At 41.5% G+C, this 14,601-nt stretch overlaps 1 protein-coding gene and 1 long non-coding RNA gene across 3 annotated transcripts in view; one reads left to right on the top strand and one right to left on the bottom strand.

Annotated features, from left to right (window-relative positions):
- Positions 1-11,069, top strand: part of TMOD2 (tropomodulin 2) — a 25,986-nt gene extending 14,917 nt beyond the window's left edge. The window contains exons 4-10 of one of the 2 annotated variants that reach the window (XM_039359005.1): positions 3,541-3,663; positions 5,072-5,155; positions 6,012-6,142; positions 6,861-6,968; positions 7,298-7,441; positions 9,727-9,871; positions 10,380-11,069. In XM_039359005.1, the coding sequence (XP_039214939.1) occupies positions 3,541-3,663; positions 5,072-5,155; positions 6,012-6,142; positions 6,861-6,968; positions 7,298-7,441; positions 9,727-9,871; positions 10,380-10,411 (767 nt within the window). In that variant the 3' untranslated portion in view covers positions 10,412-11,069. Of the gene's footprint in view, positions 1-3,540; positions 3,664-5,071; positions 5,156-6,011; positions 6,143-6,860; positions 6,969-7,297; positions 7,442-8,862; positions 8,908-9,726; positions 9,872-10,379 lie in introns of those variants that run through there. The other variant, XM_039359006.1, reaches the window with a different exon arrangement.
- Positions 1-14,601, bottom strand: part of LOC120315150 — a 27,685-nt gene extending 13,084 nt beyond the window's left edge. Inside the window, exons 1-2 of the long non-coding RNA XR_005558609.1 lie at positions 14,511-14,601; positions 10,295-10,419 (exon numbers count right to left, since the gene is read on the bottom strand). This is a non-coding gene — a long non-coding RNA (uncharacterized LOC120315150). The remainder of the gene's footprint in view (positions 1-10,294; positions 10,420-14,510) is intronic.

Raw genomic sequence — 14,601 nt, 5'->3', positions numbered from 1 at the left:
AGTTGGAAGGGACCTTGGAGGTCATTGAGTCCAACCCCCTGCTCAGGCAGGAAACCCTACACCATTTCAGACAAATGACTGTCCAGTCTCTTCTTAAAAACTTCCAGTGTTGGAGCATTCACCGCTTCTGGAGGCAGGTTGTTCCACTGGTTAATTGTTCTAACTGTCAGGAAGTTTCTCCTTAGTTCTAGGTTGCTTCTCTCCTAGATTAATTTCCATCTGTTGCTTCTCGTCCTGCCTTCAGGCGCTTTGGAGAATAGCTTGACTCCCTCTTCTTTGGGGCAGCCCCTGAGATACTGGAATACTGCTATCCTGTCACCCCTCGTCCTTCTCTTCATTAAACTAGACATACCCAATTCCAGCAACCGTTTCTTGTATGTTTTAGCCTCCAGTCCCCTAATCATCTTTGTTGCTCTTCTCTGTACTCTTTCTAGAGTCTCAGCATCTTTTTTACATCGTGGTTGTCCAATCTCTTCTTAAAAACCTCCAGTGTTGGGGCAGCTACAACTTCTGGAGACAAGCCGTTCCACTGATTAATTGTTACAGGTTGGACTATAGTGTTAAAAGCCAATTCTCCTAACATATCTCATTCCCCCCCTTCTTTCTAGACCACCTTTGTTCTTTGTTTCGAATAGACCCATTCATTGGGGAACACTTGGGACAGAATGAATTATCCCACACTCAGTTGCTTGTGGAGCTCCAGTAGAAGATACCTTAAAGCTTTCCATATGATTTCATTTACGTGGTGGAAAGGGGGCAGGGTGGAGGAACTGGGGGAAGGTGGGAGAGGAGACAGCAGAGGCAACTTGATCGCTTTTCTAGCAAATATTCATATCTGCCTCGGGAAAGCCATTTCACACATCTGGAGCGCTGTGGCTTTATAGATCGAAAGTATATTGAACAGGCTGAGTTTGCACAGTATTCTAAGCTGTGGTTTCTTTCTGACTACAGTTGGCTGAACAATCACTGGGGCCTCCTTCTCATATAACATTAAACAACAGAAATGGGATGAATCCGTATAATGCATTAAGTCAAAATCAAACCCATTATGGCTTGGCACAAAAGTACGAACATGATCCGGAGGACCCCTCCTCATGCAGCATTGCTCACAAAAAAAAAAAAATATCACACATATGATCCTTCTCGGACCATAGAGTCCGTTTTCTTTCAGCTGTAGCACAGCGCAAATGACAACATTTTATTTGTCTGACACTGGAATTCAAGAGCAACTTATAGGCAGGGTGAACTTGGAACTCTCTAATAGATTTCACAGGCAGCCCAATCAGCAAACCCAATATAATCTCTCCAGTCAGTTTTATAGCTCCTGTAAAAAATTGCTAGCTCGATTTTCCTGCTTGGGTAAACAGTGTGCAGTGAACTCCTGCTTCACCTTGACTCACCTCCCAATCTTTGGCCTCAAGTGAGTCATTTTTCTCTTCCTCTCACACATGTGAATGTGGTATGGTGAAACTAGGATTATAGCCCTGGGGAAAGAGGTCTGGCCCCAGATGGATCACATGGCGCTATCCTCAAAAATTTATATTCAGGAGGAATGACAGCTTGTCAGCAATGAGCTTTCCTCATTTTAACAACTCAGATGTTTTGCAAAGTGGCCAGACAAAACCGCATCCAAATGTGTGTTGACATTTGGGGATGGGAGTTAGCTGCTCATTTCCCCCACCCCCCTTTTGTAATTCTTACATGAACTGTTGTAGCTCCCGTAGAGGGCAATATCAGGCTAGTAATTTTTGCATTCGCTTATTGTTGATGGAGGTGCTTGTTCTCAATTATTTGAGTTGTGCAGGAAGGAAGATGATTGCACACTTGGCTTCTAAATGCTGTTTGGAAGACCAGGGAAGTAGCGTAAGAATGTGAAAATGCCTACATCTGAATTTATCAAACTATAGTTGAGAAAAACAAACTCCCTACTGCAGATATTCCGGCAGGACAGGTCACAGGTCTGGAGATAGGGATGGACCATCTGCTGGAGACGGGGACTGGACCTGTCTCCAGCCGATGGTCCATCCCTATCTCCAGGCCTGTGACCTGTGCATAAGAAGAAACAAGGGCTTTGGAGAGCAGTTGTGATACGACTTGGATGACCTATATCAGTGATGGCGAACCTTTTAGAGACCGAGTGCCCAAACCGCAACCCAAAACCCACTTATTTATTGCAAAGTGCCAGGGCCGCATCAGCATTGTGGTGCCCTGGGGGGGGGCAGGGAGGCTCCTCTGAGTGCTGCCTCTGGCACACAAAAACCAGGGGCACAAAAATGGGCCACCATGCTGCAAGGCACAAAAATGGCCACCGCCACTCTGCGGGATGCAGATACAAGGTGCTGCACCACATAAGAACGGGGCAGGCACTAGCCCCTCCCCATTTGCAGTGTGTTGATGCTCGTGGTCCCGGTGTGCGCATGCACGCATGTAAAATGCTTCCCTCTCCCTTTTCTTCTAGTCCACCAATTGACAATGGTTGGTGACCTCTGCTCTACCACCTCTATTCGAGCTTGCTAGTCGGCCACTTTGCCTCCTTTGTGTTGGGTGGGCCTCCTGCTCCAGGTGGCGGGGGTGGCCTGATGGACCTGCTGCTGGCGGTGGTGGGGCGTGTGCCAACAGAGAGGGCTCTGAGTGCCGCCTCTGGCACGCGTGCCATAGGTTCTCCACCACTGACCTATATTCAAACCTCACCTCTGCCATAAATTCATACAGTGGATGTAAGCCAAGCGCAGCCTTATTCATCTGATCTCACTCCAGGGTCAAGAGATTCCAATGATGTTTTTTCTTACAAAGCCGTTGCAAAAATCCTGTAAGTAGGTGAAGTGCTTCTGTCCCTCCAAAATGCAACACGTGATTATTGTATTATTTTTTCTTTTGTGAATCTCCCCACCTTATAAATAGAGAGAAAACATAGAATCATAAAGCTGCCTGGATAGTCTTGGGATAGTCAGTTTGTCTTATCCCAATCTATCGGACATGCGCTTGACCTAAGTTCTTCAGGGGAATGTGAGGATAACAGCATGGTGTATAAAACAATGAAAAAAGGACAACCCTGTGGCTGAGCAATGAAGATATATCATTTTATCCATCACTATGCATTATGGGATCAAGTCAGGAGGAGGCTGAAGAGCTGATGCATTCCTTTGAAAATTATTACCTTATTGCCAGCTTTTAAATTTGGAAATTATGAATCATTTTCCTAAAAATAATACCAGCAGCCAAATGTTTGCTTTTGTTGGCTTTTACTGTGTGAACAGGCTGAATGGCTGTCTCTTAGAAAGCCTGTAGTTGCACTCTAAATTTCACATGCTTTGCTGCACAGGAGTTGACCCCAATAACTCCTTTAGGACTAAATCCTAGGATAGTCGGTATTCGGTATTCGTTCGCATGTTGAATTTTGGTCATTCCCCTGATTTGCCTATAATCCACAAATGTTCTTCCTCTGAACTCGTTCTGAATGCAATAGATGCTTAAGATGTTTTCCCCTAAGCTCGCAACCATCACGCTCTTCAATTGATTCAGTTCATTTATGTCTTGAAGGAAAAGCATTTGTGCCTAAGGAGAGACCAACAGAGACCCACACAGAAAAGAAGGTGACTCTGGATCCAGAATTAGAAGAAGCTCTGGCCAGCGCCTCTGATACTGAGCTGTATGATCTAGCAGGTGTGTGGCAAGATTTGTTTGTTTGTTTGTTTGTTTCACAGCAGGGTCAGTCTTTCAGTCACTCCAAACTTATTACTGCTGTGATTCCTCGCCAGCCAGTGGACCCGTGCCTGGCTGAGGAATTCTGGGAGTTGAAGTCCACAAGTCATAAAAGGGCCACGTTTGAAGACCCCTGTTGTAGATGAAGGCCAGGCCTTCTCAAGCCGTGTTGTATTCAGTCTTATTGACTCAGCCTTCCATCCTTCCGGGGTAGGTAAAAGGAGGACCCAGATTGTTGGGGGTAATGTAAATATATATATATATATACATTGCTTACTGGTGTACACCGCTTAGAGAGTGCTTGCACTTAAAGCGGTATATAAGTCTCATAAATAAATAAATAGAATAGAATAGAATAGAATAGAATAGAATAGAATAGAATAGAATAGAATAGAATAGAATAGAATAGAGGTGGCACAGCAGTTGGAGTGCAGTACTGCAGGCCACTTTAGCTGACTGTGTTCAGCAGGTCAGCGGTTCAAATCTCACCGGCTCAAGATTGACTCAGCCTTCCATCCTTCCGAGGTAGGTAAAATGAGGACCCAGATTGTTGGGGGCAATGTAAATATATATATATATACATTGCTTACTGGTGTACACCGCTTAGAGCAGTGCTTCTCAACGTTTGTGTGACGGCGACCCCCGTCACACAAACGTTCTGCGCATTTGCCGGGCCGCGCGCATGGGGGCGGGGCCCTCACGCACAGCGCGCATGCGCGGCGCCCCCCACGCGCAGCGCGTGTGCACAGCGCTGCCCCCACGCACGCCACGCATGCGTGGCGCTCCCCATGCACGGTGCGCGTGCGTGGCGGTGCGCCCAGGTGCGGTGCGCGTGCACGGCAGTGCCCCCAGGCGCAGCGTGCGCGTGCGGCGGCGCCCCATGCGCGCCGCGCATGCGCGGTGGCACCCCTGTGCGCGGCGTGCGTGGTGGCGTCCCTGTGCGCGGCGCGCGTGCACGGCGGCGCCCCTGTGTGCGGCGGCGCCCCTGTGTGCGGCGGCGCCCCTGCGTGCAGCGCGCATGCGCGGCGGCACCCCCGTGCGCGGCGCGCATGCGCGGGGTGGCCCTGTGCGCGGTGCACACGCGCGGCGGCGCCCCCGTGCGCGGCGCGCGTGCGTAGCGTCCCCGTGCGCAGTGCGCGTGCGCGGCGGCGCCCCCGTGCGCAGCGCGCGTGCGCGGCACCGCCAAAAATGGCGGATCGCCGCCTTTGGCGACCCCCGAAAAATGGGCGATCGACCCCAAATGGGGTCGCGACCCATAGGTTGAGAACCGCTGGCTTAGAGAGTGCTTGCACTTAAAGCGGTATATAAGTCTCATAAATAAATAAATAAATAAATAAATAAATATTGCTGCTATTTCTGGTGCTTCCAGCTGTCCTCGGAGTTCATAATTTGGTCAACAACCCTAAGTTTGATGAAGGAACCACCGGTCAAGATGGCAAAGGAATTGTGAAAAGTAAGTAGAGACATTTCCCTGCATCCTTTACACCAAGCAAGAGAGCAATATCCTGCAACCATCAAACCTACTTATGCTGCTAATCTTTTTCCTAGTGTGGTGATTACAATTGTTGCAAAGATCCAATTAGCAATTGGTCAACATGGCAGGTCTCCTAAACTGCATTCCCATCATGAATGAGGCAATTAGGAATTTGCTCTGTCAGGCCCTTTTGTTCCAAAAATAATTTTTTCCCCCTTAGACAGTAATTTTTCTTTTTTAAAAAAATTAAAACAGATAGTGAAGAATCTATTTTAGGAATTTCTGCAAACTGAGTTATATAACTGAAAACGTGGCAGGCTATGAGAAGTTAAACGTGAGTTTAATCTATGCCCTGGTTTAATCATGGTTTATTGAATACATCAAAATGGGCTATGTTTACATAATCAGCTAAGCCAAAATGATATTTCTAATTATCATAATGTATGAAAATTTATTAATGCTTATGCCTAGTTATCTGCAAGAGCAGGAAGAGAACTTGGCAGCCTTGTTTGAGAGTCTTCTCTTGAGTAAACAAAGTCTTGACTAAGGGATAAAGTGTTTGCAAAATCAAAATTTATAGCCATGCCTACTAAGAAGCCTGACATAGGTGTCAATTGTTAGAAGTGGACAAAAGTGTTTAAAACAAGGAGAGAAAAGGACAAAGATGACTTTGTAGAAATGAGAATGTTATAAAACAATCCATCAGATAATAAATTAGTGGCTTACAGTGCACATATCACTTTATTGAAAATATTATTTTGAAAGAAAATTTCGCATCAATGGTACAGTGTATGGATGGAAGGGTTGCATTAGTGCTTTTTTTTTTTTTTCCCAGATGTGGTTAAAGGTGAAAAAGTCAAGCCTGTTTTTGAAGAACCACCTAACCCAACAAATGTTGAAACCTGTTTGCAAAAAATTAAGGCAAATGATCCCACTCTACAAGAAGTCAATCTGAACAACATAAAGGTACTTTTATCAAAGTCAAAGTCAAATTCAATTGTTTTATTTGTGCCAGTCTTACCTGTAAAATATTTTGAGATGGGCTTTATTTTTTTTTCTGGTCTAGACTATAGCTTCATCCATGAAAGATATTATGAAGCAGATATTGAAAGTTCATGTCAATATTCAAATTGAATTTTTTTTAAAAAAGACTATATATTTGCATTCTCTACAAACATGAAAGTCACCAGGGTAATGATATTTCAGAGGATGATGTATTGCAATTTCATTCCCTTTGAAAAGATGTGCTGAAACATTTAAAAGACCAACAATCAGCCTTATAAACACAACACTTTTGAGTGTGAAATCAAAACAACCATGTGCTCTCTGTTGTGGAATTATTGCTTATGCCTCTTCCTTTTTTAAAGCTTCTTTATTTCTATTTGACATTTATTAGCTTTAGATTGATCCTAATTTATTTGCTGTACCAATTACCTTGTTTTATTTTAAGTATTTTGTTAGTTGTCTTGATGCTATTTTATAGGAAGGTGGGATATGAATTATATTATTAAATGTGTATAATCCAAATGAAAATTATAGACCTGCTTAAAAAATAGATTCATTTACTGTCCAACACAGTTTTGACTTAGTACCACTTTGACAGAACCAGGTCACTATATGGCTACAACTGAACCTATTAAATTCAAGCAGTTACACTAGAGTTGTTTTTTTTTATCTTATACAGAACATCCCAATTCCAACTCTTAAAGACTTTGCAAAGGCTCTGGAAACCAATAACCACGTGAAAAAATTCAGCCTGGCAGCTACTCGAAGCAATGATCCTGTTGCAAGGGTGAGGTTTTCTTGGGGAAAATTGCATATTCTATTTTAATACTGGGTTGATAGCCTGCAAAGTATTGGGAAAACAGTGCAGGATAAATAAATACGCTAAAATATAAACAAACTAAAGTTTCATGTTTGAAAAGCTGCAGGCTTGCACCGTTTTGAATTTTCCATAAACGTCTTACTAGACTTTATTTAACATGTTCATTCTGTATCCAGCTATTTTCACACTATATTGAGATGACAACGGAGGAAAGATGAATTCTGAAATGTAATATTTCTTAAGGCAAACAGAAATAGAACTGATACCAGTCCTTTCACCGCTGTGTTTCTTTTCAGGCTTTTGCAGATATGCTAAAAGTAAACAAGACACTGAAAAGTCTAAATATAGAATCCAATTTTATCACTGGGACAGGCATCCTTGCTTTGGTTGATGCTCTGAAAGGAAATGAAGTACTGGCAGAAATCAAAATTGACAATCAGGTAAGGAAAGGATAGCAAAGTGGAATTTAGGATTGGCCGGACTCTAAAAATTGTTGTTTGGCGATGAGCCTTGTTTGGGATCTGGTAACAAGACAGAGGTCAAAGTGGCAGGATAAGCCTGATTTAATATATATTTGATTTTTCTTAGTACGTTAAAATTAAGTCATGCAGGAACCCTCGCTGTGGAAACACTGTTTCTTTTACACTCGGAAATATGTTGCTATAAGAGATTAGAATTCCCCTAGTCTAGCATTTTCCCTCTTACAGCGGCAAAGTAGATTAATAATGCTTCTACTTCTTGTGCCATATCCGTTATTGGACGTTGGCAATCACGTTGGCGATCCTGTTTTTATCAGCAGCCGCACGAAAAAGTGCTGCTGAGTTTTGTCCAAACCAGTCCCTTAGATTTTGAAGCCACGATGTTCTTCTTCTGCCTGGACCTCGTTTGCCTTCAATCTTTCCCTGGAGGATTAAATGGAGTATGCCGTATTTTTTCTGTGTGTCGCATCACATGTCCGAAATATTCTAATTTTCATTTTTTTAATTGTTTTGATGATTTCCCTTGGCTTTCCCAGGCGGCTTATCACCTCCTCATTTCTGATCTTGTCAACACAGCTTCTACATAACAACCGCCTGTAAATCCATGTTTCAAATGTGTCTAGTCTCTTCAGGTGGCCTTCTGTCCGAGACCAACTCTCTACTCCATAGAGCAGGATAGAAAAAAATACAGCATCTGACAAGCCTGATTTTCAGTCTTAGGCTTAGGTCGTGAATTAATAATGCTAGGAAATTATTTTTTTGGGGGGGGGGAGGGATTAGTTTCTGGTTTGTTCAAAATGCAAGTCACTGCTTGATTGTGGACAGGTAGCCCTCAGCTGAGCCCAAGATTTAAGTTGCTAACTGAGAAATTAAGTGAGTTTTGTCCCATTTTACGACTTTTCCTGCCACAGTTGTTAGGCAAATTACTGCAGTTGTTAAATTAATGACCCAGTTGTTAAGTGAACCTGGCTTCCCCATTGATTTTGCTTGTCAGAAGGACACCAAAGGGGATCACACAACCCTAGGACACTGCTAGTGTCATGACTATGAGCCAGGTACCAAGCACCTAAATTTTGATCAAGTGACCACAGGGATGCGGCAATGGTCAGAACTGTGAAAAATGGTCGTAAGTCACTTTTTTCAGTGATGTTGTAACTTCGAACAGTCACTAAATGAACTGTTGTAGGTCGAGGACTACCTGTAGATATTATTACCCAGCACCATTTTCACGGCAGGGCAACTAGCTAAGTTTTCAGCAAGCTACTACATGGTGCTTGGAACTACAGTTTGAGTTATCCATTTGTTTGTGATTTTTGTCTAAAAATCTTTCAAGTGTTTCATACATCTGTCTCTTTTTACATTTGCTGCTCTCCCCATTTTAGTTTCCCTGACTAAAACCAAGGTAACTTCCACACTGCAAAGCTAAAGTAAGTAGCTGGTGTAGGAATGTGTGAATTGAACTGATATATGGCAAGGGGAATAGAGACCTGTTTAGCCCTTTACTATCCATTGCAATTCCCTAACCCACTGGTGGCGAACCTACGGCATGGGTGCCAGAAGCGGCACTCAGAGCCCTCTCTGTGGGCACGCGCGCCGTTGCCCCAGTCCTAGGCCTTCAGCTGGGTTTTATAAAACCTTTTTGCTTTAGGCCTCCACCACCGTGTGCCAAAAAAAAAGGTTCAATCAATCAATCAATCAATTTCAACTTCTCGCAGGAAAAAAAAAAGATCTTGCAAAGTTGGAATTGATTGATTGAACTTTTTAGTCCCACCCAGCCTGCCGTTACCACCGCAGCCATGCCCACCCAATGGGCCACACCCATCCAATGGGCCACACCCATCCAGTGGGCCACACCCCCCCGGCACCCGACAATGCATAAGTGGGTTTTGGGTTGCAGTTTGGGCACTCGGTCTCTAAAAGGTTCGCCATCACTGCCCTAACCACAGATGAGAAATGTTTCAACTGGAATCAATGATTTTTTTAAAAAATGCTATTCCATCCAGCAATTACGGGAAGTACAGCTTCAGTCAGGACTATAGCGGAAGCAAATAATCACACCAACGTAATAGTCTTCTGTTGCCATAACAATTCTTTGATTATGACAAGCTCCACCACCCCACACCAAATATTAAATCTAGTTTAGCTCTTAGGAGACTTTAGTGTTGTGCATGAAGTAGCATGGATAATGATGATATAATAGGATGTATAATATTTTCCATTTGATTTGATCTCGGTTGCTTTCTCAGAGGCAACAGCTTGGCACAGCAGTGGAGATGGAAATTGCTCAGATGCTGGAGGAGAATTCTCAGATTCTCAAATTTGGGTACCAGTTTACAAAGCAAGGCCCAAGAACCAGGGTAGCAGCTGCCATCACTAAGAATAATGATCTAGGTAAGATACCAACCCCTCAGATTGGTGAAAGTTTAGGAGCATCCTTACCGGAGAAAATACTGGATTCAATTCAGATTAGGAAAATAGAAAACGTCTGGTCTTCTTTGTACCATTACAAAATGACACATCTGATACACAAGGATGAACAAGGCTCTCTTAACACAAAACAGAATTGATGAAGCAAGAGAGAACTAGAAAGCAGGAACCCAAAGCATGCATATTTGTTTTGGTTAAATAATAAATAGAAATGATTTGCTATCCAAATTTACCTTGAAGATTTACTACAAAATAAAAGGATGACAAATATTACTGATCCCGTGGTGGAAGGGGTGAACACAAGTGTAGACATAAATAAAATTGTTTTATCAATCACCTTTACAAAAACAGTTACAAAATTAGAAAAAAATATTTTGTGACACTTACAAAGCAATGCTTCTTCTTCCTCCTCCTCTTCTTCTTCTTCTTTCTCTCTCTCTCTCTCTCTCTCTCTCTCTCTCTCTTTCTCTAGTTCGCAAGAAGCGAATGGAAGAACACCATTAGCCTTGTCTCTGAGGATGTGAGGGAAGAGAACGATTTCATCACAATCTCAGAAAATTTACAGATTTAAAGGGAAGATACTGGAAAAGCTTTAGAACAAGACTGTTCATGTTCCATTACCTCAATTCATCCTTTCCTGCTATTTGACCACCATAATTCAGCCTAATTTTCTCTTTCCTAGCAATCAACAATCATGCTCTGAATTCAAGATGCTCTGAGCTGAATGGAAGAGCAACTGGAATTTGGTGTCAAAACCGGGAGAGCTGCAAGTTAGTCTTTTCTCCCCCTTCCATTTAATGCTAATCCATGAGTGATTAGGAAATTTTCCTGCACCAGTCCACTGAAACAAGTGGGAATTGTTTAGTGGATTGTGCTTTCTATGTCATACAAACCGCCACCTCCTCTTGCCTCATAGCAAACCTAAGTCTGCTCTTTGTTTCCTGTTATCTTTCCACAGCTGTGTGCAAACTATAAAGAAAAACAACTTTTCATGCCAAGGTGGAACTGTTCTCATACCAGCACACTCTGCCAAACAAATTAATCTTCAAATTCCAGACTACAGTGTGCCATAAGCTAGACCAGGGGTAGGCAACCTTGGCTCTTTTACGACTTGTGGACTTCAATACCCAGAATTCCTGAATCAGCCATGCTGACTCAGGAATTCTGAGAGTTGAAGTCCACAAGTCATAAAAGAGCCAAGGTTGCCTACCCCTGAGCTAGACAGTAGGTATATTGCAAACTATTGCTTCTGGAGCTGATAACTGGAGACAAATCTCACAATAGGCTTTGTTTATACTAAATTATGATTTTCATTAACCTTATCTTAGAACACACTGTAGGATCTAACAATCAGGACTTATTCACATAAAATGCAACACCATACCTTAGTACTCATTTGCTATGTACGTGTAAATATGACCACTATAGTATTGTGTTATGTGTGAACGAAGCCACTATGGGCTCATCCAACAAAATTCTGAACTAACACTATGCATGAATGCAATGATAGACAAGCCAAAACTGGAACTACAATACATGTTAGCATTCTTTTTTCTTTATATTTAGGAACTCATGCTTTAGCTGTACTTATCTTTCACATTGATTGGACCCTTCTAAAGGTAGAAGAAATCCTCTAAAGAAAATATGCTAATTTATCCTTGGCATAATATTATAATTAGCACAATCCATGATTTGAATTTTTTTTCTGATTCTAGCTTTCTGGCTGACTGTAAATCATTACTTAGTTAAATCAGTCCTAACCATGGTTTGCCTTGATATGAATGGAGACAATAAGCTACATATTGTATAGTGTAAATCAATTATCTTCCAAAATAGGAAATCATCAAGAGAATATTGTTTCCTGAACATAAATATTAGAATCTTCAGATCCTGGCTACAAGTTAAACCTCTTCTTCAAGTCACAGTTGAGGGATATTAAACTGAAAACAATTTCATGTCACCACTCAGTTTATGATAAAGTTTCATGATTCCATCTTGTATGATTGCAAGGACTGTCGACTATGTGTTCACATACGTTACTATTAGGAGAGCCAATTTCCTAATATAATTTGCCAACCTAAATAGCTTCAGCTGACCTTTTATTTTTAAATTATTTGTTGGTTTGTGTATATGTATTAATAGGAGGCCAATATAATTACTAACAACCCATTGGCTGTACATAAGTGTTCTAATAATAATGTGTCTGTCAAATTGCTTTTAAGTTTGTTTTAATTTCTGATATTAGACATTTGCAATTACTATTGGCCACTGGATTTAGTGATTACTAGATAATGAGTATCTTGATAAGAAGCTGCTTGTCTTTATTCTATGTAATTTACTCAGGAGGATAGATTTCAGCTACTACAAAAGGCTGGTATTTTAAAATGTTTCTTTTGTTTGATCACAGTTTATGCTTCAACAACTGAGTAATAGGTCAAGCTTTAGAAATAAAACAGGTAAAAAAAAAGGATTGGCTTGACAAGAAATAGGCTCCAACAATAAAAAAAAAAAAAAAAAGCTGGATGGGAACTGTGTCTGATAGAAAATGATCTCACTATATTGGGTGAAAAAACATATTAGGAATCGAATTAGGCATTTTAAAGTTCCTATTTTATATTTCAATCACCTGCAATCTCTTAGCTGTAAAGTTTCAGTCATCACACTAATATAAATATTTTAATTATACATAAGCTAATATGTCAGTGCATACAGCATTGAAGTTACATGATGGTCTGTGTGGATTGTATCTAAATTTAACTATTAATTGACCAATTGTGAGAAATTTCAGACAATTGCTTTATATATAGACTGCAGCCATCCAATGTAAGAGCAGGCTTGTGATGGTGGCTTAGAATTAAACTATGTTCAATTTTTTTTAACATCACCACCAAATTAAGTTACGTTTCCCATGAAACCCTGAAAGTATTCAAGTAATATACTATAGATCATAAGAAGTCTGGTAACACCTTTTAAGACAAAACATATTTTATACAAAGGATTTTTATTAAAAAGAGAAAAAAAAGGACTTGCAGTAGTACTGTATCACAATCATGCCATTGTTGTCCACTAGAGGGAACAACAGCACACCAAATGCAGTTAGGAAAAGTTTCCAATTTGGAAATCATTGCCTTTGATCTTCTAATAACAGAAGATGAAGTTTGTATACAACTCAAAATAAGTATTTCCCTTCTTTAAAAAAAACATAAACAAGTCTACGTTAACAATGAAGCACTGCAGGTCCTGCCATTGGTGACAAAAAACTACCCTCCGTGATTCCCTGAGAGAACAATATTTGTAGATTTCTTTCTTTAGTCCTTTTTTCTGCGTTTATAGAATTATGGAATGATTTATACTTAACACTGGAAGTTTTTGAGAAGAGACCGGACAGCCATTTGTCCGAAATGGTATAGGATTTCCTGCCTGAGCAGGGGGTTGGACTAGATGACCTCCAAGCTCCCTTCCAACTTTATTATTATTATTACTATTGTTATTATTATTAATGCATGTATTATATATATGTATGTATATATATGTGTGTGTGTATATATATGTATGTATGTATTTGTTTTCGTAGATTTTCACGGGTACAGGTATGCAGGTCTTGGCATAGTCGGGTCTTTTTCCGTGTAAGATTGAGAGTATCTTGGCGACGTTTCGACAAGGTCCCACTCGTCATCTTCAGGCTGGGGTCTTTGGCTTTGTGCTTGGGTGAGCAAAGTGTGATCGGAGCTACCCCCACCAATATTTATAGAGAGACAGCAGCTCCGATCACACTTTGCTCGCCCAAGCACGAAGCCGAAGACCCCAGCCTGAAGATGATGCGTCGAAACGTCGCCAAGATACTCTCAATCTTACACAGGAAAAGACCCCAATACACCAAGACCTGCATATATATGTATGTGTATATATATGTATATATGTGTATGTAGGTCTTTGGTTGTTCGGGTTTTCTCCCGCGTAAAATTGGAAGTGTCTTGGCGACGTTTCGACGAAGTCTCATTCGCCATCTTCAGGCTGGTGTAATGAGACTTCGTCGAAAGGTCGCCAAGACACTTCCAATTTTACGCGGGAGAAAACCCAAACAACCAAAGACCTACATACAAATACCCGTGAAAACCTCAGAAAACAAATATGTATGTATATATATATATATATATATATATATATATATATATATGTTTATATATGCGTGTGTGTATATGTATGTGTATATATATGTATATATGTGTATGTGTATATATATGTATATATATGCGTGTGTGTGTGTATATATATGTATATGTGTATGTATATATGTGTGTATGTGTGTATATGTGTGTGTGTATATATATATGTATATATATGTGTAAATAGACACACACACATATGTATATGCATATGTATGTGTATACACACACACACACACACACACACACACACACATTTGCCTGGTTCGCAGTTCGCAGTTCCTTACAGTACTTTCAACCCTAAAGGAGGCAGCTGGTTAAGCTATACCCCCAAATCCACACACCACAGTTAACGGGAACCCCAATTGGTGTGTGTGTGTGTTTGTGTGTGTGTGTGTGTGTGTGGCACCCAGGCCTCCCCGAGGCCCTTCACTGACCTGCACAGGAGCGTCGTGAGAACGCGGCCGCCGGTCACGGGCGGGGAGGGGGGGGGGTGAAGGGAAAGGAAGGTCGGCCGGGGACAAGACC

The sequence above is a fragment of the Crotalus tigris genome, unplaced genomic scaffold, assembly GCF_016545835.1.
Source record: "Crotalus tigris isolate CLP2741 ecotype Arizona unplaced genomic scaffold, ASM1654583v1 scf7180000019068.10715455, whole genome shotgun sequence".
Taxonomy (NCBI): Eukaryota; Metazoa; Chordata; class Lepidosauria; order Squamata; family Viperidae; genus Crotalus; species Crotalus tigris.
This window is presented reverse-complemented; position numbering and strand designations above follow the sequence as displayed.